Source organism: Alnus glutinosa, chromosome 12 (assembly GCF_958979055.1).
Source record: "Alnus glutinosa chromosome 12, dhAlnGlut1.1, whole genome shotgun sequence".
In the NCBI taxonomy this organism is placed as follows: Eukaryota; Viridiplantae; Streptophyta; class Magnoliopsida; order Fagales; family Betulaceae; genus Alnus; species Alnus glutinosa.
In genome coordinates this window covers 2,283,179-2,310,846 of record NC_084897.1, presented here as the reverse complement: position 1 = coordinate 2,310,846, position 27,668 = coordinate 2,283,179, and the positions used below count along the sequence as shown (strand labels likewise).

Here is a 27,668-nt window from a genome sequence, read left to right as displayed (position 1 = left end):
AAACTACCATTTACTTACCAAAACCCCCCGTTGTTAGGGAATCTTGTTAAATCAGATAAAATATTCTCTTTTTAGACGTTAAATTTAGTTTAAAAATAGAAATACCCTCAAAAAAATATTTTAATAAAAAAAAATATCAATATTAAAAATTAAATTAATTAATTAATTAAGTAAGTAAATAAAAAAAATTAAATAAAAGTCAAAAATTAATTTTTTATTTTATTTCTTTTAAAAAAAACTTAAACAAAAAAAAAATGATAAATGTAAAATCAATCCATGTGGTTGGCCTAAATCACAAATCGCTCACTGCGGTATAAAAAAAATTAAAAAATAATTCAAAGGTCTTCGAGGTAGGTCAAAATAACAATTTAGTTCTTACAACCAAATTCTGTCAAAATACTTAACAAATTTCGTTAGTGTGTCATGTCAACACCAATAGTATGATAACACGTGTCATTCTTAATGAAAAAAATATTAATACATTAAAAATTCAAATATATAAAACCAAATAATTTTTTAAAAATATTTTTCTTTTAAAAAAAATGAAAAAGTAAGGAGGTGGCTGCGGAGGGGGTCACCTGCGAGCCACCCCCTCTCCCCCTTTCTTTTTCCTTTTTTTTGTTCTTTTTTTTTTAATTTTAAGAGTACTATATGTAAATTTTATTTATAAAGTTAAGGTATTTGTATTATTTTAAGTTTTTTAACAAGATTGACTGACAGAATGAGAGTTTTGATAAGTAAATGATAATTTGATGTGGTCGAGTGATGGTAATGTCAATTCGTGGGGGCATATTAACGGAGGCTGGTAGTTCATAGGAAAAAAAATATAATCACCCCCCTTTTTTATGTGAATCAAATTCAAACTGGGCTCTAAAAAACAAAAAAAAATAAAAAACTGGAATCAAATTGAAATTAAAAAAGCTGGTCCTTAAACTTCTCATATTTCACCGCATTTAAAACCTTCACAATGAAGTCATTAACCTCTTTCAAACCCGTAGTCACAATAAGATTTAGTATGTATGCATACCACCTTATGTGCATAAACTCATTCTCCAATATGGTGTCTATCTTATCTCTCGTTCTTCTCTTCAAGAACTCAATAGCAGTATCATTGGAACTAACATTGGCAATTGTGATAGTAAAAATGCTACTAATACCCCAATCAAACATACAAGACTCCACTTTCTTTCCAATTGTCTCTCCTTTGTAATTGGGAACTAAAGAAAAGTTCAAAATTATTTTGTGTAAGTTCCAATCACTATCAATAAAATAACAAGTGATACACATATAATTAAGGTTTTCTACTAAAGTCACGTATTAGTGGTAAGACAAACCCGAGCACTGGTTGTCAAGAACATTGCTCTCAACTTTGCATTCTCAAATAAAAAGAGCTTAATACAGTCCTTTATCACAGTGTAAGAATGAATTTGAAACCTAGACTCAATTATCTTCATGAAAACTTGAAATCATTCACCATCCACAAACTTAAAGGGAAACTCATCCACAATTATCATCTTAACAATTGCTATCCTTATTTTCCCATCATTGCATTTCACAATAACATTATTACCAACAGATCCTTCTCCCACTTATCCTTCCTTCTTAGCATCAAAATTCAACTTTGATTGTGACTTACTCTTAGCACCAGCAATAGAACCCATATTCTTAGCATAGATAAGTCACAATCAAAGTTGAGTTTTAATGCTAAGAAGGACGGACAATTGGGAGAATGATTTGCTGGTAATCTTGTTACTGGGAAATACAATGCTGTGAAAATAAGGGTAGCAATTGCTAAGATGATAATTGTGAATGAGTTACTTTTTAAGTTTGTGGAGGGTGAAAAGTTTCAGAGATTTCATGAAAATAGTTGAGTATAAGTTTCAAATTCCTTCCATTACAATGTGATGATGGACTATATTAAGCTCTTCCTTTCTGAGAATGAAAAGTTGAGGGCAATGTTCTTGACAACTAGTGCTCAGGTTTGTCTTATCATTGATAAGTGAACTTCGGTGCAAAACCTTAATTATATGTGTATCACTTGCCATTTTATTGATAGTGATTAGAATTTACATAAAAGAATTGTAAACTTTTCTGTAGTTCTTAATCATGGAAGAGAGACCATTGGGAAAAAAGTGGAGTCTTGTATGCTTGATTGGGATATTAATAGCATTTTTACTGTCACAGTTGACAATGCTAGTTCCAATAATACTGCACGAGAGAAAAGATGGGCACCATATTAGAGAATTTGTTTACGCACATGAGATGTTGTGCACACATACTAAATCTTATTGTGATTGACGGTTGGAAAGAGGTTAGTGACTCAATTGTGAAGGTTTGAAATGTGGTGAAATATGTAAAGTGTTCACCTTCAAGATATGAGAAGTTTAAGGGTTGTGTGGAGAGAGAATAACTTTCGTTTAAAGGTTTGTTGTGTCTTGATGTACCAACTAAATGAAACTCCACATATAAGATGTTGGAAGCCGTTGAAAAATGTCAAAGTGCTTTACAACTTATGAAAGAAGAATATGGGTACTTTGAGGAAGGTAATGGAGATGGGGTTTGGGACCTCCTACTTTTGATGATTTGGATAATGTTAAGAATTTTCTCAAATTTCTCTTACTCTTTTATGATGTGACAATACGACTTTCGGGTTCTTTGTATATAACATATAATATGTACTTCCAAGAAATTTGTGGTATTCAAGAACATTTACAAGCTTTTAGTGAGAGTGGTGATTATGTATTAAGTGTCATGACGGAGAAAATGAAGGTGAAGTACAAAAAGTATTTGGGGAAATCTTGATAAGGTTAACTCGATGCTAGTTGTTGCGGTCATACTTTATCCGCACCAAATTGGATTCATTAGATTTTTTATTCAAAGAAGTACTCGATGCTGAGCAAGCAACTTATATTATTACAAAATTGATACACCACATGAACAACTTATATGATCACTACAACAACATTGGTGGAAGTTCATGTCATGTTCAACATGGTGGTGAATTGCCAAAATGTTCCTCAATCACAATAGATGAAAGTAAGAGTGGTAACCTTTCACTTCATTTCATGAATAAGTTTCATAGTACCGAAATTCTAAAAGTGATGTATAAATTGGTGGAAACTCAACCCAACCAAATTCTCAATACTTACTCAAATAGCAAGAGATGTTTTGGCCATACCTATTACAATGGTTGCTTCATTGGCTCATTTTCAGAAGGTGTGTGTTGGACCCTTTTCGGAGTTCATTGGCTCCAAGAGCAGTTGAAACTTTGATACGCTCACAAAATTGGTTAAAGTCAAAACCCATAGGTAGTGGTAATGATAATGACAATGATTCAGAATTAGTTGATGATTCTGAAAGTTATAGGCTGGAATCAGATAATATTTTTATTATTTGTTTCTTAATTTATTTAGTTTTTTACAAATTCTATTTATTGGTTTAAATTATGATTGTACTTATGTTTTGTTTCATTTTCTTTTGTAGAAAGAAATTTAAAGAACATCATGATTTTGCTCGAGGATGATCAATTGGTGCTTACTATGCTGGACATTCTACTTGATGGTTGCTGGATTTTTGTTGCTAGATTATCTTTTATTGTTTGCTGATTTATCTTTTATTTATGTGTTTTACTTAAATTCGAGATTGTAAGTTACTAAAGTTTAGTTGTTTTATTTTGTTTATGGTGGATTTAGTTTTATTTTGTTTCTACAGAGAAATCATATACCTAGCAAAAACCAGTATTATGTTTCGGGAATCGGGTATCAGGTATCAGGTATCAGGTATCGAGCTTGAATTTCCTCACCTGATGACCCCGGGTCGGGTTTTGCAAAAACTGAAAACCCGCCCTACCCCAACCATGCCCACCCCTAATTTGAATTTAAATCCGTGAATCTACAATTAGTCTTTAAAAAAATCATAATGAACAATTTATAAAAATAAAAAATTAATTACATAATTAGCGTACAACAAAAATAACATGCACAAATATCACCATTTATTGTTAGCATATAGCAAAAACATAAGAAACAAACTTCCAAAGAAATTGAAAACACCCCGGAAATATATATTAGGATTCACATATTCAAATAATTATTATTATGATTCAAGAACAAATACTGAATACATAATTCCCATTAGGATTCTTTAATTCTATTGACAATACAAATTTTATTTAATAACCAAGCAAAAATCATACACAGATACACTCAATTTTATTTCTACGCAAACAGAACAAGCGATTCGAACCCACTAACCCAGTAGGCAGTAGTCAAAACAAAAGTACCCAACAAAATTTATATACAATAATCAACGCTTATATTCAAATATAAAATAAAAAAAATAAAAATCCACATCAAGATCAGATTCCGTTACCTGAGAGTCTGAGATTGAAAGACTCGGACAGATTGATTTGGAGAGAAATCAACTGAAATATTTTAAAAGAAATATTGTTAGGAACTAGAAAGTTAGAAACCTAGCTAAAAGAGAGAGATAGAGACTGAATTATTCAGCTATAGACGGAAGAGAGTTATACCTGTACCGACATGCCGACGGTGGAAGTCGAAGAGCGAAGATTTAGGGCCAATTGAAATCTTGAAGAGTGAAGAACCCATTTAGAATAAGAGGCTTCGACCTTTAAGGCTGGAAGTCTGGAATTTGAAAGATCAAGAGTCTTGCACGTCGTGCAGGGACTGAGTTTGAGAGGCCTTGTGACTTCTGATTAGGTTTAGGTTAAATAGGTTAGGGTTCAGGGCGGGGCAGATTTGCTGGTTTTGAAAGCCCAACTTCCCCAAGCCAGCCCGGTCCGTGCGGTTCCAATGCAATCCAGCCCGTGTCCAAAATTTTAAATGGGGTCCGTTATTTCTGAGGCCCCGGCAGTCTCTTTCTTTTTTTTCTTTTTTTTATTAACAAGAAAAGGAACTACAAACTAAAGGAAATTATAACAAATTAAGGCCTTGTTTGGTTTGCAGAATGACTATTTCATTAGAAAAATGAATAGTTATTCCTATAAATAGGAGGGGGTGAAATGCAATGGTTATTCTTAATATTTAGTTTGGTAACAATTCATATACTTTAATTGGAATACAATTAAAATTACTAAAAAAACTTCACATTTTATATATATATAAACTAAATTATTAAAAAAAAAATTATTTTTTTGAAAACTATAGGGCAATGGGTGGTCGGCCACCCACGAAATAGCCAAGGGATGGCCGCAACCACCCTTGGAGTGGTCTCTAGGGGTGGTGCGACCACCCCCGGTGCCATATGTGGCGAGCCGACCACCCCAATTGGTGGTCAGCCAGCCACTATAAAGGGGGGGTTGGGGTTTCTTTTTTCGTTTTTTCTTTTTTGAAAAAAATAAAAATTGAAAGAAAATAAAAAATAAGAGTGGTTTTTTCTTGAAAATCTAGTCTATTCCCATTGTAATAGTTATACGTCTCATTTTTTAAAGGAATAGGTATTCCAATGGGAATAATCATTCTAAGAAATACTCCTATTAAATATATGAATGACTTATTCCATTTCGGGGGTCTATTCCACGAACCAAACGAGCCCTAAGCCTGAGCAACCCAACAATAAACTCTTCAAAAGCAAGAACGCAGTGACAATTCATCAAATAAATGACGCGGGCCAATTGGTCTTGGCACGGATGCAAAGAACCCAAGCAACCAGTAAGTGTGGCTAAAGGTGTGTAAAGAATCCAGATGACCCAAACACCTGTTTGGTAGCAGTTATAGGAGAGACAAAAAAGAACACTAAAATGAAAGACAAAGCAAAAAGCCCAGAAAAAACACAAGCCAAAAAAATAAAAGGAGCAACCATTTGAAAGCTGGTGAGTGGCGGCCACTCCCCAACGCGTGAAGACCACGCATCGATGACGTTTGCCAGAGGCTTTGCGGTAGGTTGGAAGCAGCTGTGGAAGGCAGTAGAAGCCACCACGCACAGTTCTGCAGTGTCCACGCGTCGACGCGTGTGAGCCACGCATAGGTGCGTGTTTGGTACACTCCGGCGCATGGAGGCCATAAGGGGGAGAGGTTGGTGGCACCGTGAAGCGGAGAAAGCACAAATCACGGTAGAGCAATGCGTGTGGTGGTGAAGTTCTCTGAAGTTGATAGATCTGAATTTTAAAAGGGTTAAATACCTTATTGGTATTTGAATTTTCAGTTTTTTTTAAATTTAGTACCTGACTCCTAAGTTTTCATTTATTTCATAGATAATACATGAGTTTATGAATAAAAACCACTTTGGTACTTCTGTTACATTTTTCATTCAAATATTAACGATCTATCACGTGTAAAATGCTGAGGTTGACACGTAGCACTATAAAAAATATATAAAAATAATAAAATTATACAATTAAAAAAAAAGAAAAAAAAAAAGAAAAAAAAAGAGGGGTGACTGAGCCACCCATTTGACTGAATTGGGGTGGCCGAATCATCTCCCCATGACAGGAAAAAAAAAAAAATGGTTTGATGAGTTTTAACCCTTGCGGGTGGCCGAACCACCCTTGTGGCTTAATCGCTCCTCTTTTTTCTTCTTTTTTTTTTTTCGATTTCTTTTTACATTTTTAATTAATTTTTAAAGATTTTTAATTTTTTTTTTATATAATGTCACGTGTCAACCTCAGTTGTTGACACATGGCAAACTGTTAATATTTAAACGGAAAATGTAACAGAAATGCCAAAGTAGTTTATACACCACTTGTGAAACAAATGAAAACGCAGATACTAAATTTAAAAAAAAGCTGAAAACTCATATACTAATAAGATATTTAACCCATTTTAAAAAAACAAATTTAAAAAAACAAATTTAAAAACCTCAAAGAGATGGTGGATCCAAGGCTGTGGGCGGCACATGGAAGCTGCAAATGGACAATCTGTGGAGGAGAAGTCAAAGGAAAGGTTGAACCAAAATAAATCACCAGGAGCAATAGATAGGACCTACAAAGAAGCTTTTTGAACCTCAAACGGGAAGGAGGAGGAAAAAAGGGCGAGGGTAGAGAACATCCTCCCCGGCGACCAGCGACATCAGGGAGAACGGGGCGTTTTTCTTCCTACAGGAGAGAGAACGGAGCAACATAGGTATGTATATGTTATGTACGAAAATGAGAATATAGTGCGGGTTATTCCCACTCCTAATGGCAAGTAGCATTCTTGCTCTAGTCCATAGCACTCTGCCTATCACAGAGTGGGACCCACCCACTGTGAGTAGGTTGTGCAATTTGTGCATGAAGCAAATCCCTCTCAATTATCTTTAACATATGTGAAATTAATTTTAAGTCCCAACTTTCGAGGTAAAATTGCTTGTTTAAACATACCAATACATTATAATTTATTAAGAGAATAAACGCCACTTCTAGTCGACAAGCCCATTGAATAAAACTAGCTCACATATATGAAAGATCAGCCTCAAAATGTCTTACTTGAAGAATAGATCAACAAAACAAAAGAAACCATTTAATTAAGCAAAGTATCAAAACATTAAGCCTCCTTTTATCTAGAATATTAACTATCGAGTTCAAAAACCAACCAATAACACTGGTCAAAACTACTCTAGCAATAATGTAACCGAGGACACATGGACCATCAAAGGTCATACATCCTTCAGTGCTCTTCACAAAGGGTTCATCATTCACTTCTTGGATTTCTTAGATGCCCTGCAAATGAAAGAAATATACTTACATTGACAAACATTCTCAAATCAAATATGCAAGGAACAAAATCTACTGTACTAACTGAGTAGGTTGAGCAGCAGCAACAGGTGGAGCAGCTGGTGGAGGAGCAACTGGTTTTTCTCCAGGTCCCTACGCATTTTGACAAAGAACACAACAATGTCAAAATCCAAGGTAATCGATTATAACTGAATCTGTATTCATATGTTCAGCAGCAACCTGGACTCAATTCCAACCATCATTCTTCTAACCAAAGCCGGAGACCATATTCACATAATGTACAAAACATTCATGTACCCAGGCGAGCATTTGCAGCTTAACATAAAACAGTGAACCAAAAATCTTACCTGGGCCAAGCGCTCCTCTCTTCTAGCAAATTTCCTCTCCCTGCTGGCCTTGTTCTTTGCCCGCTTCGCCTCAAACTGATCAGACAAGGTCTTCTCTCTTGCCTTCTCGGCCTTAGACTTGTGGATGCTCTCCATTAGAACTCTCTTGTTCTTGAAAACATTACCCTTTACCTTCATGTACATATCATGGTACATGTGCTTGTCAATTTTCTTCGACTCCCTATACTTGCGGAGCAAGCGCCTGAGCACACGCATCCTCCTCATCCATAGAATTTTGGTTGGAAGCCTTGCCTCCCTTGTACCCTTACGTTTACCTGAAAGCAATTAGAACTCAGTTTTACAAAATGTCCACTAACATCTGCTCTTTTGACTGCAACCAAATCCCTAACCATTTTGTGCCTGATTGGCAGCATGAAGAAAAAGATGATCATAATGTTTCCCAAAGAGGCATAACAATTCTACCATTTCAGTTTTCTCAAAGAAGTACAGATGATTTATTCACCAATACACTTCACTAATTGATCAGCAGCTAAACAACATCTTGACTAACTACATGTATATGTGTGTACATGCATGAAGGTGGTGCAAATGTCAGGTGTCAATAAAGCATACCATTCCACCTAGAAATATAGGATAATTTGTTGCAATATGTAACAATTCATCTAAAACCTGAATTCAGAATTCATTTCACTTGAAACCGGATTTCTATATTTCTCGAGAGTTGAGGAAATACCATATCCAGAATGGCGTCCCTTCCTCTTGGCCTCCTTCATGCGGCGTGCACGAGAACGCGAGTGAATCTTGGTCGGCTTCCTGATGATGAAGCCATCCTTAACCAGCTTTCTTATATTTTGGCCTGCATTCAGTAATCCACAAACGTTAATAACCAAAAAAAACAAAAAAACCCAAATGATGAAATACCGGATACAACATTTAGTACTGAATGTTTAATAATATTATTATGATTCGTCCATCAAACATTCAACACTTCTCAATTTCGATATTGGTGAAGCCTAGTGGCACATAGAAACATAATCTAATATACGAAATACTAGAAACAGTTTACAATTGCCATAGTATTCTAAAAAGCATAAAAAAGGCACAACTACACAACATCAAGTTCTGATAATAACAAGATCCGACGAAACCCAGAAAAGGAAAAAAAAACCAGAGTCAATCAAGCCCAAACTTTTCTGTGAAACTAAAGAATAGAATTTCTGTAGCAAAACCGTAGAACGCAAAATTACTATCATTTTAAATAAACCAATTAATCAAATTATCCTTTACGATCAATCAGGAACCTCAACTCCAGCTCACATTTAACTGAACAAAAGCAAATCATACAAAACCCCAACGGTGAACTAAAACCCTAGCTTAGATAAAAAATAAAAGGAAAAAGAAAAAGAAAACCTATCAGATTCGGACCCTAACACTACGCTTTTACTGCTGAGAAAAAGCATACAAAAATAACATAAAACTCATAATTTTTTTTAAAAAAAAAACCAGCAACTACAAAAGCAAATCATACAAACCAATTAATCAAATTATCCTTTACGATCAATCAGGAACCTCAACTTCCAGCTCACATTTAACTTAACAAAAGCAAATCATACAAAACCCCAACGGTGAACTAAAACCATAGCTCAGATAAAAAAATATAGAAGGAAACAGAAGAAGAAGAAGAAAAAAGAATAGAAAAAGAAAAAGAAAAAGAAAAAAACCATCGGATTCAGCCCTAACGCTACGCTTTTACCGCTGACAAAAAAGCATACAAAAATAACATAAAACTCATAATTTTTTTTTAAAACCAGCAACTACAAAAGCTCCAATATATACCAACATTCTAAAATCTGTTCATTTATTTTCTTACGCACACGATTTCTCGGCAGCCAAACAAAGCCCGAACAAGTAAATTTAAAAACAAAGCGATCCAAATAGTAAAACAGATCTCAAAAACTTAGAAAGGCAGAAAGAAATGAATGAGAGAAAGCGAGAGAGAGAGCATACGAGAGTTGGCCATGGAGATTTCGTTGACTTCATTAGGGTCGATCCACACCTTGCCTCGGCCACACTTGAGCACGCTGGCGGAGAGCCGCTTCTGGAGCTTCAGTGAAACCATCTCTCTCTCTCTCTCTCGCTTAGTGGTTGCTGCTACGGCAGAGAGGATGAGCGTTAGCGAATGCGAGACCTTATATATCCGCCACAGAAATGCGATTAGCCCTAGGGTTTGTGAAGCCTCGGGTTCGCTATTATTGGGCCTTTTGGGCTGGATTTATATATGAACGGTGAGAGATTCTTACACGTGTCATGGTTTAAGCAATAAATTTGGGCTTCCAAAAGTTTCTTCATTACAATTGGGCTTTCCTTCTAGGACTAGGATCCCTCCATTTCAACCAAGAGTTTATTTTATTTCTTTTATATATAATGTTTTATTATTTTAAAATTTAAAATGATGCGACAAAATCTTAATTATGCAGCATCATGTATACCGTTAAATAAAATAAAATAAAATAAAAATTTTAACCATAAAATAAAAAGGGTCATTGTCCTCTGTTCAATACCTTAACACTTAAAACACAGTTTAAAAAAAAAAAAAAAAAAGGTCTTATCTAAAAGAAAAGAAAAAAAAAAAAAAAAAAGACTCCAGTGAATAAAACAAAACAATGACCAAGTCCTAGGAAATTTCTATAATATAGTATATTAAATTGACATACGTTCTTAAAGCATATGATTTTCATATGCATTTTTAATAAAACACATAATTCTCATTTGCATATTTAAAAATGCATATGAAAATCACATACCCTAAAAGCAAATGTCAATTTAATAGATTAGCTTGGAAGAATTTTCTCTGACCTAATTTAGAGAAAAACTTGGCCCATGAAACAAATGGATGATTGTTGCTGATATTTTATTTTAAAAATAAAATAAAAAAATTATGTCTAATGAGTTATGATTGAAGGTATTATTTTTTAAATTCCTATATCCTCTATCTTTTAAATTGGACAAGAATTGTCGTGTGGGAAAATTGTCCTAATTGGGGTAAATTACAGACAAACCCTCGTACTCAACAGTGTTGGAATAAGTCATTGATGATTTCTTGACTTGGCCTTCATATACAATACCAATTCAAATCTCAACATCAATAAGAGCATATAAGATCTCCTAGGAAAACATGTAATTATGATATGATCCTATTCTTGGGTTGCAAGTTAAGAGAACTTGCAAAATCTAGCCTATTTGGGATTAATTCCATCAACACCATCACTTTGAACCTCAAATCACTATCAAAAGAAGGAAAAATAATGCCTCATAATTGGCTGAGTCATATGATGCAATAAAATATGCATCCATTAGCATCTAAAGACTTCTTTGGTAACGGGAACTTGATGAAGCTACATCATCAATATCTCTAAATACAAGTTTGTGTCCGGGGAGATCTCCGCTGCCGTTGTGAGCACGACCTCGGGGTGCAACCGGGTGCACGGATGAATCATTTGGGTTGTCACAAACACCAAGTTTGACAATGAATGAGGCAGTGCTCCCTTTATCAAGGCCCTCGCTCTCAATCCAAATGACGCCTCCCATGAGGTGTACAAAGCTGATTCAATCGATTGAAAAGATGAGTCATTTCATCAAGATTTGGAAGTTAAGCAACAATGAATAAGCTATGAACAAGACTACTACTGAAGTGCAACCCAATTTGTAGCAACTCAGTTAGTCAACATCTTCCCAGAAAAGATAGTGTGACTCAGTAATGGCCAAAGAAAAAAGGCCAGTGCCAACAGCTATGGTGGGAACTATCTTTCAAAACATTCCATACTCACATAGAATGGTCAAAAAAACTACTAGGATGGAAAAACCAGAAATTCTCCATGCAGTGTATTCTAGATTTCTAGTGTAAAGTCTGAATTTTCTGAATCTACCGTTTACAAATGGCAAGTCCAAGTCCTGTGCCACCATTCTTTCGACTGATTCCACTTCGAGACTCAGAAAATTTGGTAAAAAGATGTGGAAGATCCTGTGGGAGAATGCCACAGCCAGAATCCTTAACCTGCAGAAACAGCGATGTTAAGGTTGATAATAAACAAGATTGTATACAGTAACTATAACACAAGGAAAAATTAGGCAGATAATGCATTAGCTCATATCCAGGCATCTAGCAATAGAAGCTGACATGGATATCCTACATGACGACCTAAATATGAAAGTAAAGCACTAGGTCACATGAGATAATAGACCTAAGTTCAAAGGATTGCCCAAATCACCAAAACTTCACTTGTCCACAACATAACAAGGAATGCCTTAAACCGCGCAAATGTACTAGTCTGTAAAAATAAGAAAAATGAAGGTCAGATGCAGTATTTATCAACCTGTACTAGAAGGAAGAAGTGGCCATCATTTGGCACTGGATAAAATTCAGGGTATCGCCAATCTCTTAAAGACTCTGGTTTTGCAACAGATGCTATAATTGAAACATATCCCTCCTTCGTGAACTTCACAGCGTTACCTGCAACATTTAAAATTGTTTGCATAAGCCGTTTCTCATCACCTACAACACATGCAGGTAGATCTGGGGCCAGAAGCAAAGTCATGGATAGCTTCTTCACACATGCGACAGGCTTTATCAAATTTGTGACCTACAAATTTAAGACAGATAACATCGTATAAGTAAATGATGCAGCAGATCAAGATAATTTTTAATTCCATTTGAGAATATACACTGGGATATTGACCTCTCGGAAAATCCCATGGAGGTTGAATTTTCCAATTTCTAATTCTAGGCTCCCATCTTCAAGTCTAGAAAGATCTAGAACATCATTAATAAGTGTTGCCAAAAGGTTGCTACTCTTCAGTATTGTCTCTATCATAACCCTTCGTTCTGGAGTTAGCTCAGTCTCTAAAAGAAGTGAAGACAATGCAATAATTGCGTGCATTGGTGTTCTCATTTCATGGTTCATGACAGCAAAGAAATCATTGCGAGCGTGGATAGCCTTCTCTGCCTCACGTCGAGCTAAATCTAAAGCAACATTTTGCTCCATGAGCTGATCACGGGCCCGCATAGACTCTTCCAGAATAGCAGCATGTGAAAGAGCAACAGCTACCTGTATGAGCATTAAGGATAAATTGAACATTGAAGAACATGAACAAGTATGGAGTATCTAAGGAGACAATAAGAATGATATATATGACATTTATAACGCAGCTAATGATATAGAGCAAGTAAATCACAAAAAAAAATAAAATAAAAAATAAAACCTGGTCTGCGACAACATCAATAAGTTCCAATTCATGGTCTCGCCATTTTCTAGCACCATCTGTAGGAAAAATCAAAACCATGATTGCGTAGCTTTTAGCAGAGAGATCAGGCCAATCATTAATCTGGAAATTTGAGAGATGTAAAAGAGGTACTCGCACAGCAACAACCTCAGGTGGCACATATCTTCCCACAAGATGTCTGATCCTAGCCAGTGGGCATGTGTATGGTATACGCACTGCTCGAGCACTATTGAAAACTTCATTGACTATGGGTAGGTTTAGTGGAACAGTAGATCCAACTTGCATTTGGTAGTTTAGAGTATGAGAAAGTTCCAGATTCATGCCAGTTCGTGATGGCATCCACAATGCACATTCCTCCAGGCCTAAAGTCCTACCCAACTCAATAAGTGTGGTTCTCAATATAGTATGTCTGTCGAGCGTGTTTCTGATTTCGTGAGTCAACATCCTAACATGCCTTCCAGTTTCTTCTTGTGTAAGAATAAGCCCCATCTCCCGGTCAAGCTCATCAGCCTTGTTTTTCAGAAGTAGTTCCCGAGTTTTGACACTCAACAGATCAGGAATAATGTGAACTAGCATTAATGCAGTTGCACATGATACAATAGCACAAGCAATCTTTGCAACTGCCATCACCATAGCAACAGCTTTAGAGTGGAAAGAGAAGGTCCACAAGTTTATGAAGTGGGTAGCTCCACAGAGAACAATAAAAGCACCGAACTGCATAAGCACCCATTTATATGGGAAGAATGCAGATTTTTGAACAAAATATATAAGCTCCAGGGGTATGGAGAAATACGCAACGGCAATTAAGAAGTCTGATATGTACTGATATTTAACCAGGAGTTCATCATGGGGCCCTTGCGGGTCAACGCAATCCCAGGACACCATTTATCCAATAACTCTCTCAGCAAATCTGAGAATTTCAAGGAATATATTATAAGGATAAACCATTAAACAATATGAGCTCACAGAGAAGAAATGAAAGCTAAGGGGTGGTTCATTTATGGTTTGTTTGACAGGCAGAAATTCAATCACAAAGTTGTGGTTTCTTCAAGATTATATGTGCAAATTCAACGTCATTAAGGGAACACATAGAAACTGACAACCGCCATCGTATGAGTAGAAAACTGAATTGGTAAAACTGCAGAAGATATTTCAACAAAGTGATCCAATTACATCAAGTGTGGTGATGACTACCACCCATTTAAACGGGCCCAAGTTGTACAACAAACTTGAAACTTCAAATGCAGTGTTGAAAGATCATGGACCAAACAATTTCTAAGGGATTTCCAAAGACACCTTTATCAAAAATGAAAGCATACTTTCTTTCTTTGTAGTAAACCTATTGCCATCAGAAAAAGTCCATCAAACAACTTGTAATTTCTCTTCTTCTCCCCATATAATCAGACATTCTGTCTACCAATAATTTGCACCAACACTAGTGTTTCCAAAAAGGTTTTTCTTTTAAAGGTGTTTCCACAAAGTGATGATGCTGAATAACGTTATTAAGATTCTCACAATTTTAAACACTCAACTTAAGGCTTCACTTGTTTCAACAGGAAACAGTTCCACAAAAGTAATACCAGAGAACCCATTATTCATAACAAGTTCTGGGTAATTTTTATCAAGTCTCTTCAATCACCTTCAGATGGAATATTTATTTACTCACACCAATTCTAAATAATCATCCAGAAATATTTTTCTTTAGTAACATTATCTATCAAAATAGACAGAGCCCAAGAAGTCAAAAAAATCAACTCGCAACTTTTCCTTAAAATATATACAACAAACCCAAGTTTCCAAAACTAAAGGAAAAGAACACAAAAAGAATATCACTATTACCAAGCTAAGGAAGAAAAAAAGGACGGCCAGGGATTAATTGCAGAGCTCTGAGCATGTGATCTGAAACGTCCATTTATGTGGGGGTTCCATAAACTGAGTGGAACTGCTTCATGGAAGAGAGGCAGTGGAAAGAAAGTGTGGAAAATGAGTAAAGCGAAGGGGGGAGAAAGCATCACGTACCAGATAAGATACACAAAGGGAGTCTCGCACGTGCGTAGACTGACTACTGACTAGGTTGTTGGAGACGTTTGTCCCTTGGATCCCAAAAGACCTTAAATTACATATTTCTCAATTGATTCCTGCACAACAGGTCATGCACAAATTGTGCAGGGAGATTTTCCCTTTCTCATACGTGTGAGTGGGGCAAAACCCAGTTACCTAATTAGGTAGTGGGGTGATAATAAAATTCCAAAAATAGAAAAAAAGTCAAAATACTTCAGTAATCCGTATCTAGAATTGAGATTATGTGCAATATTTTATGGTGGAATAACTCTAATTTGGTTGGAACGTTGTTATTTCTATATCATATTACTTTACATTAATTTTACACCAAGACATATTAGGTGTGAGATCCACATATATGGAACTTACATGCATTGATCTCATACTCTATGTGTCTTAATGTAAGACTGATATAAGGTAATGTGATGTAGAAAAATCATTTCTCAATTTTGATTAAACAAACGACCGAAGCAACGTATAGTCATCTACCATGTAAAAGAAATTTGTATTTTATTTTCAATTAATTTAAAATGAACAACTCAAATTAAAGATAACGCAAAGAATCTCGATCCCATGCATGCTCCCATTAATTTAGCATTTCATGTTTCGTGACATTTATTCAAATAATAATAATAATTGTGTAATTAATTAAAAGAAACAAAGAATGTCCAATGTTTTAACATATTGAATCGGATTCGGATTTGCAGTAAAAATTTCAATAAAAAATTATTGTTTATTATTTGGGCTTCATTACATGTACATATAGTTCTTGTTTGTTTCAAAATCTAATCCCGTATGTATGTATGCATGCATATATATTACCCTCACTTAAAAAAAATAATAATAATAAAAAAAGGTTGAATGTTATGTAATTTACATAAAATAACAAAACCAACGGGGCCTTGAATTGAATTCCCACCCAAAATTACAGAAAGTGAATTTTAGAAGAAATTTGAGGACTTTTTGTTATGAGAAAGAAAATGAAAATATACATATTCCGATATCCATGCAAAAATAGTGAAATTTTGGAAATATATATAACACTTGGCTTTAGCAGCAGACTTCTCCTAATTAATTTAGGTTCTACTCTCCAAATCCTGAAAGGTGATAAATTTTCAGTGTTGTTAAATTAACCCTTGATTATCGAATAATCTCACTCTATTATTCTTCTCTTTCGCCAAAAGGAAAAAGCAAATATTTACTTCTTTCTTTCGGTGACTCCTTTGTGATGTGAGTGTCCTGCAAAAAAAAAAAAATATAGCCGTTTGACAAAAATTTGGTAGGACGACACTAATCAAAACCTAACGTATTTGCTATCCAATCTGTCAAATAGAAAATAGAAAGGAAAAGGGGCAGGTCCATTGCATTTGGAGAATGGTGGCAATACTTTTGTCATACGCATCACATCACCGAAACAAATATAGCAAACCCTCAAGTGTGACATTTACTCCAAAAATTTCCCCTATATAAAAAGTACCTAGATAAAGGTTTTGTTTAATCAATTGGAACATTACTAACATGCCCAATATTGGAGCCTGCCCGACCGTGAGTAAAAGAGAACTCCAATGAAACTTACTTGTCTTAAGATTACTTGTCTAAATACCTACTTTTTTTAAGACTACTTGTCTGAATAGGTGTTTGGACAGCTCAAGAGATATGGTCTAACTATTTAGATCCAGACCCATCATGGTCATCTCTCAATGAATAACCTGAATTGAAACCACTTCGAGCAGCTAATTACATTATCAAAACTCCAATGAAACCTACTTGTCTGAATACTTAATTGTCTTGAGATTACTTGTCTAAATAGGTGTTTGGACAGCTCAAGATATATGGTCTACCTATTTGGACACAGACCCATCATGGCCGTCTCTCAATGAGTAGCCTGAATTGCAACCAATTCGGGCAGCTAATTACATTACTAGATACACAGAGAGAATTGCAACTCGTAAATAAGAAAAGAGTTTGATAAGGCCACCTATCTTGGCAGGCGTCTACACAGCTCGAGGTGTAGAGCAGCTCACCTATTTAGACAAATGGACCCATCATGGCCCTCTCTCTCTCAATGGGCTATCCGAATTGGCTGCAATTCAAGTAGCCAATTACAGGACATCCCGATCATTTTACCAATGATTGAACAAGAAGAGCTATAAAGTATCAAGAATCTTCCACCCCATCTGTAAAGTGCGAAAAGACATTAATGGTTGAGAATGCAGTTAAAGAATCAAACTGATAAAACAAAATGAAGTTATAATGGCCACAATATATACATTCGTAAAGCAAGATAAATTCACCAGTAAAAACATGGCAAAGTTTAACTAAAACTCAGCTTTTCAGTGAATCTAGAGATAAACAGGAGACCACAGTATGTTTCAGCTGCCTATATCCCTGGAATATAGAAAGAAAGGGTAAAAGCCCCAACTGGCTAACACTGGCTGACATGCGGATCTTCACTCTTAACTCAAAAAATTTCTTTGGTAGATCCGAACTGGCTCCATCGATCAAGTAAATCCCTGTGCTTGCTTGCTTCTAAGGCTTCAACTGAAGTCCAAGCTCCCACAAATAGCCAGCCTCAGCAACCCAGTTAGTAGTGCTCTAGTTACCATGACCCGGAGATCAAATTCTTGGTGGGAATCATCAAGTTTATAATGCAGTCAATATGCCTCTCCTTTCTTCTCATTTTGTTTGAGACGGGCCGAATAGAGAACTAGTCTTCAACAATCGTCATTGTATGTAAATTAGTACGAATTCCCAGCACATTGAGAAACTATTTCAAGATGTAAAAAGATAGAGCCGCATTAGTTTTTAGCCATCCTACATTTTCTGCAGTGACTCCATTTCATGAATTGTGTCAACAAGTTTTTAGTCTCCCATATACACAAGTTGTCCATATGTACCCTATAAATGTTTGACAAGATATCATGTGGTCAATGCAATTCAACACTAGAAGCAAGGGGAAGAAGATGACATTGTAAAGCCCCACAGGCAACAGTGGTACATGAAAAGCACAAATCAGCTAACAAACAAAATGGATCATAGAAATCATTTGTATGATCATCAAGGAACTGAAATCAAAGAAAGTAGCAAATACAATATAAACAATCTCTAAAAATTATTAACTAGATAGGGATATCTTCAGAGAAAATACATATAGGATACCATAATTCTGATCGAGTTTCAATTACCTCATATCATATATAGACCCAAAAACCAAAAAAATTACACGAAAAACCATTATGAGAAACTGTCTCTAAGCAGCAGTCTTACTATTTGTCCTGGGTTGGTTTGAAGTCAGATAACAAGATTTAAACTAGAAGGCAGAAATTTTAAAATTGAAGGCCCAAAATTAAACAGCTAATATAATTTTTTTGACAAAAAAAAAAAAAAAAAACTCATCATAATAGCCTGAATCCAACATAGCATAAATAATAAAATAAGTATGAAAACTTAAAGACAGTCTTGGTTACATAAAAAGTTACCTGTCTTGTGAATGCCTATTTTTCTACAAAGTTCAATGTAAACAGCAAGAAATTTTACAATTAAGGAAGTGTCAGAGTTTTTTACCTTTTTTTTAATCATTTGAATTAAAAGAAGACAAAATGGGTTTATAAGACTACCTGACTCCACTAATATCATCAACTGCAATGAAGTTTTTGTCAATAGGTCTCGAATGTACAGATCTTCTATCCCTTTCTCAGTTCAGACTTCAGTCAAGCTCTTTCAGATGTACCAGCCAACAATAAATAATCATAATATCTCTAGTCCAGCTTTTACACAGAAAGACTGCTTTTTTTTAGCTCTTTCCTTTTTGGGAAAGCGTTCTTGAGGTTCTAAAAGAATTTCACTATGCATTTGTGACCAAAGCACTTCAAAGTGCCTGTGGAAACTCTCCTGAAACCAGCCCAGAATTTCTGAATGCAGTTCCATAGGGTTCTCCATCCAGACCTCCCTTAACATTGTGCAGCTATCAATAAATTTGGTCTTTAGCTTGGTCAAAAGATTTCCGACCCTTTTTTGACCTGACGCCTCAGGCCTCAAAATGCAACTAGGAGGGGCTGCCATAAGCTTACGAACAGATCTTAAGCATGGTAACACTTTTCCTTCAAGCAATGCATAAGCAAACACGGCTACTCGTTGCACATCATTTGTGATTGGCAAACTATGCAAGGGAAGTTCCCATAAATGAGGCCCAAAAGTAGGAATGACGTAACAGAATACTTGGTCATTTTGAGGCTCATAAAAAGGTTTGGGATCTGTAAGGGCTGAGGAGAAGGTGCACAAAGACTTGGCATATTTAACAAGCCACTCTGATTTCACACTTGTCACACCATGCATGTATGGTCGTTTTGTCTGTAGCAATTCACTGTAAACCAAGAACTCAGGGGCTGAACGCGAAACAGATGACCAACGATGGAGGAACACAGTTTCTTTTACCATGCAAGCTTGATACCGAACGGCATGTGCTTTTCTGTCTCCTTCTGACAGTCCTGAAACTCCTCTAATGCGTTTGGCAATCCTATCTGCCCATCCAGCACAGATAGCTTGGCCCAAGAGCTCTTCCTCATTCAGTAAAAGAGGGGGATTATTGGAGGAAACCATCTTCCAAGCATGTTCAACATTGTCTAGAGTTCCATGAGTCCATGAGTAATCCTGCTCGGTACCACAAAGGCCTTTTTCAAAAACCAGTTGAAGAAGCTGCCTTCGCAGATTGGACATTTCCTCCATGGTTTTCAAGTGCAATGCATTGTCATTGCAGAATTCCACCGGGCTTCCGGAAAGTTCAAAACATTGCAGAGCATATGCTACTGTCAGAGCATCACTGCTAGGGTTAGAAAATTTTGCGCGGGACACTCTTGCAGTTTCTTTCAGTTTCTTTCTCCTCAATTTTTCTTGCTTGTCAATGACATCCTTATTCTCTAGGGTACCAGATTTCTCATCCTGCTCTAAGTCATCTTTATTTACGTGACTTCCTTCAAACTGCATGACAAAAGGATTTGACAAACTCAAAGCAGCAGCTGCTGCAACCGCATATCCCAGGACTAGATCTGAGCGGGTGTAACTTTTCACCATCCTCATAGTCTGGATAACAGTAAGGAGCATCCTGGAGTGGCGTGGACTCATGGGAAAACGAGCCATGGCTTTCCCTAAGGGTGTCAATTTTCCATTGCTATCAAGTGCTTCAAGAGCCTTCAAGCAATGCTCTGCTTCAACCAATGCAGTGGTCTTGGGAGGAGTTGGAAATGGAAAGTTTTGAACCTGGCATAAAACAAAAAGACAAATTATCAAAACAAACAAATCACCAAATCTCGAAGTAAAAATAGAAGTTAGATCAGGTAGTCCCTGAATTACTAAACCACCCGAAACTTCCACAAACTATATACTAATTTGGTGACAGTATCAACTGAAAAGGCTTACATATGAACGAAACAAGTAGTGGTTACTGCCTATGGACCAAGTAGCAGCAGCTCAAAACCATGAACACAACACTGGCGATAAGTCATGCATAGAAAATAAGATTCACAACTCAACAAAGTCCAACACCAATATCTGACCGAATTATACAAATCAGTCATGATATTGATGAAATTTATGTACAGTTGGGGAAAAGCAGAGGAAGAATAAAAACCCCACCCCAAAAACATGTTTGTGTAAATCATCAGGTTGAATTCTCATACACGAGATTTTGCCAGTGTAGGTCTACTTTTGTCCAGCAAAATTAAACCTCAACACATGTTATCTGACCAAATGTGGATATAGAAAGACATGTCGGGCAAGATTTTAGAAAAAGGTAGATCAAGCACTGACAAACACATTAAACCAACCTTATCAATACGCATTGATTTCATGAGAAGGACGATGCCGTCAACAGGCATTTTAGATATTTCAGCAAGAGAAAAGTCAATAAGTATATTACTAAAAACTGCAGAAGAGTATAGACGGTAACAATGTCCAGGCCCAGTTCTTCCAGCCCTGCCAGCACGTTGAGCAGCCGATGCCTTACTTATCCACTGTACTTCGTATGTTTCCATGCCATTGGAGGAGTTGTAGGTCTTCACCTTCTCTCTCCCAGTATCAACAACATACTTTATGCCAGGGATAGTTATAGAGGTTTCAGCCACATTAGTGGCAATGACAACAAGACGCTCTCCTTCCTTGACTTCTTTAAAAACACGAAGCTGGTCTGCAGCAGACAGCTTGGCGTAAAGAGGCAAAACATACAATTTACCTGCACAGATATCATTTTCGCCTCCCTTTTTCTTCCCTGTGCTAGCATTCGATTGGTCTAAGCATCCTTCAGGGCTAACAGGAAGAGCCTGTTTGTAATCAGAAATAGAATTTAATGCAGATTTTCCAGCCAAAGCTTCAAAAGCAGTCTTTAGTGAAGCAAGGCTCCCATCCTCCCCTAAAACATCTACAAGATTGCGATCATCCTCTTGGGATGTCTGATGCAATGGATCCCCATCATCAACATCAATTTCTAGTTCACTCTTTGTCTCTGAATCGTATGAAACATCCGAATCTTCCTTATCCATATCGCCCTCGTCTTCCTCATAAGAGCTGAATCTGTCAGTATACTGGTCAACTGAATTCCCATAAACATCAAATGCTTCATTTATCTCCATATTTCCATCCTCAACAGAATTAGTTTCTGAGACTGCAGTCTCATCATTCCCAGCATTCCCCTTCAATGTTTTCATAATCAACTCCTTTGAAGCTTTACGTAGCTTCCGACATAAGTGTTGTACTTCCCTCTGGCCAGTGACAAAGACAAGTATGCCCCCATGTGGCAACCTCTTGTGAATTGCCAGAACCTTTTTAAATGCTTGGCCGATATAATCCACAATCTCTGTTTTCTTTGAGAAGTGTACAGTCACCGGATACTGTCTAGTGGGAACTTCTATAACAGGTGGAGGATCATGAAATATCCTTCTCCCAGAAATAAAGTCTTCCACTCGCAAGGTGGCACTCATCAGCACAAGTTTTAACGGAGATATCATATCTTCTGTACTTACACTTTGTCCTGAATGCAAAATTTGTTGCTGCTTCTCATGTTCATCCTGTCATCAAGCACAAGAGCTTCTGTAAGGAGAAAAGATAGATGAGCCATTAGATTTGATTTTGGATTGTGGAATAGTAAGTATACCTGGCGAATTCTAATTATACGTGAAAGCATTCCAATTAGTATGTCTGTGTTCAAGCTTCTCTCATGAGCCTCATCGAGAACTATGACAGAATAACGCTTCAACAAAAAATCATTCTGCAGCAAAAAAGTTTGCGCTCAACTACGTTCAAAAGAGGACAACTCATTTTAAACTGAACATACCTGATGTAAAACACACAAGCAAACCATGGCATACTAACAGATGCCAGAGCACAAAGAAGAAATTCATCTATAAAGCTAAATAGTGAAAAACAAACTAAATGAGGCTTTGGCCCCTAGTCCAAACGCCGAACTATCAATATCGAATGCATAATGCTGAAAAGCATACAAATACTACAATTCTAAAAAAAATCCTTCCCCAACAAAGTAAAAGCTTAGGATTTAAATAACAAAACTCCATTACAATAAAGAATCAATTCTTAGCATTACTTAAAATTTTACCAACTTATCAGCCATCACCGCTGTGAACACAAAGTCTAAACCTTATCAGCATAGCAATTAGTAGCATTACTTAAAATTCTCTCACTCATCTGTTTATTTCTTTTTCTTGTAAACTATCTTAACCAATGGATCCATACAAAGGAGAAAAATCTAAACCCCATCAACATATGCAAGAAACCTACCAACATAATCTGAATATTTGAGAAGCCCCAACATACAATGAAAGTACATTTTAACAGAAATTTAATATATCCATGTACACCCACACACAACAGACAATGAAATACACACACACACACATCAACTTATCCAACTTGTACAGGAACCTAAACATGTATACGTATTGTCAAAATTGACCATTTGTATGCATGGTTGTTCACTTCATAACTACAAGAAGAATGTATAGTCAGGGAAGTAAAACCTGAACTTCTCGTAGTAAAATTCCATCAGTCATGAACTTGATTGAGCAACTCTCTCCAATCCGCTTGTCATACCTAACTTGAAACCCAACCTCTTTACCAAGATGGAAACCAAGCTCATATGCCACTCGCTTGGCAGTGGCAAGGACAGCAACACGACGTGGTTGAGTAACACCAATAATGCCTCTTTTAATACCGGACTGGCTTGAACCAAAGCCAGCTTCATAAAGAAACTGAACAATGTCAACCAAAATGCAGAGTCAGGATAGTGACTCAAGGGGAAAATTTAGTTTATATTCAGGCGGTATACAATAATTAAGCATTAAGCAAAACCCACCTGAGGAACTTGAGTGGTTTTACCACACCCAGTCTCTCCACATATGATAACAGTGGTATTGTCATTTATAGCTTCCATTATCTCCTGCTCCATCATCACTATCGGAAGATCCTTCCTTGTATTCTGAACCTCAATTGGCCTAGATACATGCACTACAGTTGGGGCAGTCAGAGGTCCCTGTGCAGTTAAACCTTGTAGGTTGATTGTCCTGCTGTAATCGACCTTTTGGCTCTCATCTGCCTTACCCTGTCACATGCCAAATGCCCAGTCTCCTATTAGTCAACAATAACATATACAGAAATGAACAAACAGACAGAATTTTAGTTCTTATTATTCTGTCATACATGACACTGTCAACAGACAGAATTGTAGTTCCCATATTCTGTTACACATGACATTGTATAATTCACATAAAAAATGATACATAACTCTGCACGTATTGCCTCTTGATTGAATTCTGGTATACAATCAGATGTAAAATGCAAACAATACAAACTGTAATGGCAAAACATATCTTATTTTATTGACATTTTATAATAATAATAAATTATTTTTAAACTTCCATTTAGATTATCATCTTAAAGTATCGAAAAATTAGATAACTTCTTTTCAAAGACTCCCTTAGTTTCTCTTACCTGCCCCATATATAATTGAACCTCTGCCCTCCATATATTAGCTTGTTGGTAGTTTTACAAGTGCTCAAGATGTGGTAAAATCCTTTTACAATAAATTAAGAGCAGTAACCTTTAGTGTCATATGACATGTTCAGAATTCATAATATATGTCATGCTTTTTGAAAAGCTAAAGATTGTAAGATGGAAGCTAAAACTAAAAGATATATAACTATGGCATACCACATATAATTATTTAAAGCAAATGTTTGATACAAAGGATTCATGGAGCTAACTCAAATCAGATGGGTTCAAGGCTAGGTTGGATTGAGCTGAGTTGAAAAGTTCAATATTAAGAAACAATACTAGATCATAAACTGTGTGAAACTGTCCATAGGAATGAATAGTTCTATGTTCATATACACTAGCTAAAACTCTAGGACACACATATGTCCTTTGCCTTGGTTGTCTAGTGGAAAGAAAAGAGTACAGTATTAGACATACGGATCCATTTATTGCATTGCCACATGCTGCCCCTTTTGAGGAGTCAAAAGAAACAGACGCATTCTTCGCGGTTTCTCTTTCCAGTATCATTGGATGCAACGAATCATCCTTCTTAAAATCCTGCCTTGAAGCAATTTTGTCTATATCAGATGCATTCTTCAGGGCTTCTCTTTCTTGTATAATTGGTTGCAATGAATCATCCTCGTCGAAATCTGGACTTGAGGGAATATTGTCCATCTCAGCTTCAGTTCCGCCATCAGCCATATCATTACCCTTTCTCTCAAAAGGCTGGTCACTGTCTGGAACTTCTAATCCAGCCTTAGAAACTAGTACAGCCCTCCTACGTTTTTCCTTCATGGTTTCAGCCTATATTGATATAATACCATCAAGTAAATACAATTCCACGTGATGTCACTATAACATTAAAGAAATAGCATTTTTCATAGTTTCAGCCTACACTAAGATAGTAAATTAAGATTAAAAAACACCAAAAAAGAGTTTCACCATAACAATTAAAGATAAAACTGATTTAACAATACTAACACGGCCAATATCTCGTGAAGAATGCAGAAGCAAAAATGCATCCTCTGGAAGCTTGTATTTCCTGAAAGTATAGATTTTAAGGCATTTGTAAAAATTCCATGAGTTTCTCTCATAGAAATAAATTAAACTAGAAATCAATTCAGGAAAACACAATGACATACTCCAAGGTCTCAACGCTTTTTGCCAGCAAAAGTGCTTTCTCCTTCTCCTCCTGCACAACCAAAAATGAAGTCAATTTCAATCTACTATACACAAGAATGTAACAGAAGCCACAATTATACACGCAAGCACCTCCAACTTCTTCAGCTTTCTTTTCTGAGATTTGCTCAGCTTCTGTTTCTTATCTAATTTAACCATTTCAGGTTCCTGTACAAGCGCAATTGTAAACTTTCAATAAAACCAACACGGGAATTTAAAAAATGTAAGTAAAAAATTAATCAGCTTGTTGTGTATACCTTATCCATGCCTTTCTTTTTGTTCCTTTTCTTATCCGGCAAGATTAGTGCATTGCTATCACAACCTTCCAAACTATCAAACAGAATCATAAACAAAAAACATTTTATTAAACATGAGAAGTTGGTAATATTTTAAAGTTGACGTAATTTGGCAATCTTTTATAGTTGAGTCCAATCACTTCCCTGTTTCAGTTTCACTAAGCAAAAATAGCTTTGCTAGGCACGCTTTGAGACTCAAAAATTGCAATACTTTTTCTTAGCAATCAAACACCTGAAGCCAATCGAAATTATAACTCACCTCCATGAACGTTTTCCGCAGACCTCCATTTTGCTCTTCTTTAGCATTGATAATTCCAATTAGTCTCCAAATTTTAACTGGAACATAATGTTAGGAACCCTCAAATTAGTATTATTATTAAGATATTAGATTAATAAATCCTTTCCTTACTAGGTTAGGATTAATCTTCATCTATATAGTAAGTGTAGATGCCGTATGGCTAACTTACCGAATAGAAATTTCAGACAATTGCTACAAGCAAGTTGTGGAGGCCGAACCCCCCGAAGTGGTTAATCCCTTTTCTTTTTTCTGTTTTCTTTCGTTTTTCTATGATTTTAGTTGATAAGAACTACGGTTCTTACCATCTGGTATCAGAGCACTCGTTCGGGCGGTGAGGATTGTTATGAACCTAAGTGTTTTAAGGTAAATATTGTCACCTAACAAAGATCGATTAAGGTGGGCGACTTACCAGTGCAGGGCGTTGTTCTCACGGTAGTTGGGTGAATCGGTTAGAACAACCGTGTATGAATCGCCGTCGTCGCGTGCGGTGGTTGAACGGCGTTACTCCGGTAGTTGGGTAGTGTAGTGTTGCAATGCTGCCCGGGGTGCTGGTGACGGGCTGAGCGGAGTTGCAGTGCTGCTTCTCCAGTGACGAGCTGCGAAGTGAGGAGCGTGGCGGTGTGCAGCCGTGGGAAGCAACCGTTAGCGCTGCAAATTTCGTTTTGTGATTTGTAAGGACGTGCGATTGGGTTATTTTGTGGAAGAAGGCTGTTTGGGTGCAACACTTAGTAGGAGTTCCTATTCCAGTGCACGGATAGCACTATTCCAGAACAGGTACTCTTTTTCCCGGGACGGTTTAAAAAAAAAAAACTTTTATAAACCAAACTCAATCTAAATACAATCTCTCAAGTAACAACTGGATACACTCTCCCAACCCACGGGAAGAAAACAACTCAAACAATACTATCAACTAATTTACCAAACAAACAACGTTTACAGATTCCTAACAAGTCTAACATTAAGAGGAGTCTTCTTGAACTTCCCCTTGAACATAAGCATTGCCCTAACTTCTCATTTAATCTGAGCAACTATAGCTTCCTCAGTCCTCCGAGGAGTATTCTCATGACACAAATCATTTCTTTGTTTCCAAAGGTGATACACCGTAGCAGCTAAACAAAGTTTGCAGACTTTTTCCTTTCAAAGTGCCAATGCTCCAATCTACAACTTTCAACCAGTCTACATATGGATCTGGAACCAGGCAAGAGACCATAAGATTACACCATATTCTCCTACTAAAGTTGCAGTGAAAGAAGAGATATCCAATGCATTCCTGGTTCCCGAAGCAAAAACGACACAAAGAATTCCCATCAAACCCCCAATACATTATGTCCTTAGTAACAAGAGCATTCTTGAAGACAAGTCACAACAAAAAAGCATGACGAGGCATGGCCATGGGGAACCAGACCACATTACTCCAAGGAATTACCAAGTACTTAGCCCTAAGACATTCCCATGTTTCAGAACAAGAGTTAACACCACTCCGGGAGTTCTAAATAGGC

The 27,668-nt window shown here is 36.5% G+C and overlaps 3 protein-coding genes and 1 long non-coding RNA gene across 7 annotated transcripts; all 4 read right to left on the bottom strand.

Moving 5' to 3' along the window:
* Positions 1 to 4,078: 4,078 nt before the first annotated feature.
* Positions 4,079 to 4,741, bottom strand: LOC133851136 (uncharacterized). The gene is made up of 2 exons (XR_009895750.1): positions 4,532 to 4,741; positions 4,079 to 4,423 (listed from the first exon to the last, which is right to left on the bottom strand). It is a non-coding gene; the product is annotated as an uncharacterized LOC133851136 (long non-coding RNA).
* A 2,690-nt stretch (positions 4,742 to 7,431) lies between these two features.
* LOC133851867 (large ribosomal subunit protein eL19z-like) lies at positions 7,432 to 10,196 on the bottom strand. Its single transcript, XM_062288470.1, has 5 exons — positions 10,027 to 10,196; positions 8,753 to 8,875; positions 8,020 to 8,333; positions 7,737 to 7,804; positions 7,432 to 7,657 (listed from the first exon to the last, which is right to left on the bottom strand). The coding sequence occupies exons 1-5, from the start codon at positions 10,136 to 10,138 to the stop codon at positions 7,633 to 7,635; spliced, it is 642 nt and encodes a 213-aa protein (XP_062144454.1). The 5' UTR covers positions 10,139 to 10,196; the 3' UTR covers positions 7,432 to 7,632.
* A 1,183-nt stretch (positions 10,197 to 11,379) lies between these two features.
* On the bottom strand, positions 11,380 to 14,184 carry LOC133851866 (ethylene response sensor 1). The gene is made up of 5 exons (XM_062288468.1): positions 13,279 to 14,184; positions 12,756 to 13,124; positions 12,393 to 12,659; positions 11,946 to 12,073; positions 11,380 to 11,620 (listed from the first exon to the last, which is right to left on the bottom strand). Exons 1-5 carry the CDS (start codon positions 14,182 to 14,184, stop codon positions 11,380 to 11,382), a joined length of 1,911 nt encoding a protein of 636 aa, XP_062144452.1.
* Positions 14,185 to 17,564: 3,380 nt separating this feature from the next.
* On the bottom strand, positions 17,565 to 26,819 carry LOC133851399 (ATP-dependent RNA helicase DEAH13). 4 transcript variants are annotated; one of them, XM_062287809.1, is made up of 13 exons: positions 26,579 to 26,819; positions 26,131 to 26,207; positions 25,833 to 25,905; positions 25,669 to 25,743; positions 25,539 to 25,588; positions 25,378 to 25,438; positions 24,835 to 25,200; positions 23,720 to 23,965; positions 23,385 to 23,615; positions 22,505 to 22,618; positions 21,183 to 22,418; positions 18,978 to 20,616; positions 17,565 to 18,258 (listed from the first exon to the last, which is right to left on the bottom strand). In XM_062287809.1, the coding sequence occupies exons 2-12, from the start codon at positions 26,175 to 26,177 to the stop codon at positions 19,108 to 19,110; spliced, it is 4,008 nt and encodes a 1,335-aa protein (XP_062143793.1). In that variant the 5' UTR covers positions 26,178 to 26,207; positions 26,579 to 26,819; the 3' UTR covers positions 17,565 to 18,258; positions 18,978 to 19,107. The 4 variants fall into 4 exon arrangements, with proteins under 4 accessions (XP_062143793.1, XP_062143794.1, XP_062143792.1 ...); XM_062287810.1 differs by having other exon boundaries at positions 17,565 to 18,183; XM_062287808.1 differs by having other exon boundaries at positions 17,565 to 18,127.
* Between the last annotated feature and the right edge of the window lie 849 nt (positions 26,820 to 27,668).

Excerpts from the sequence above, each read along its gene's own strand:
- LOC133851867 (XM_062288470.1), bottom strand. The coding sequence starts at position 10,138 with ATGGTTTCACTGAAGCTCCAGAAGCGGCTCTCCGCCAGCGTGCTCAAG. Across the intron at positions 8,876-10,026 it reads AATCTCCATGGCCAACTCTC|GCCAAAATATAAGAAAGCTG; the intron begins GTATGCTCTCTC and ends TACTGAATGCAG. Across the intron at positions 7,805-8,019 it reads GAGAGGAGCGCTTGGCCCAG|GGACCTGGAGAAAAACCAGT; the intron begins GTAAGATTTTTG and ends CAAAATGCGTAG.
- LOC133851866 (XM_062288468.1), bottom strand. The coding sequence starts at position 14,184 with ATGGTGTCCTGGGATTGCGTTGACCCGCAAGGGCCCCATGATGAACTC. Across the intron at positions 12,660-12,755 it reads TCCATGGGATTTTCCGAGAG|GTCACAAATTTGATAAAGCC; the intron begins GTCAATATCCCA and ends TTAAATTTGTAG. Across the intron at positions 12,074-12,392 it reads ACTTCTTCCTTCTAGTACAG|GTTAAGGATTCTGGCTGTGG; the intron begins GTTGATAAATAC and ends CTGTTTCTGCAG.
- LOC133851399 (XM_062287809.1), bottom strand. The coding sequence starts at position 26,177 with ATGCTAAAGAAGAGCAAAATGGAGGTCTGCGGAAAACGTTCATGGAG. Across the intron at positions 25,439-25,538 it reads AAAAGCGTTGAGACCTTGGA|GAAATACAAGCTTCCAGAGG; the intron begins GTATGTCATTGT and ends CTATACTTTCAG. Across the intron at positions 23,616-23,719 it reads AAACCACTCAAGTTCCTCAG|TTTCTTTATGAAGCTGGCTT; the intron begins GTGGGTTTTGCT and ends GACATTGTTCAG.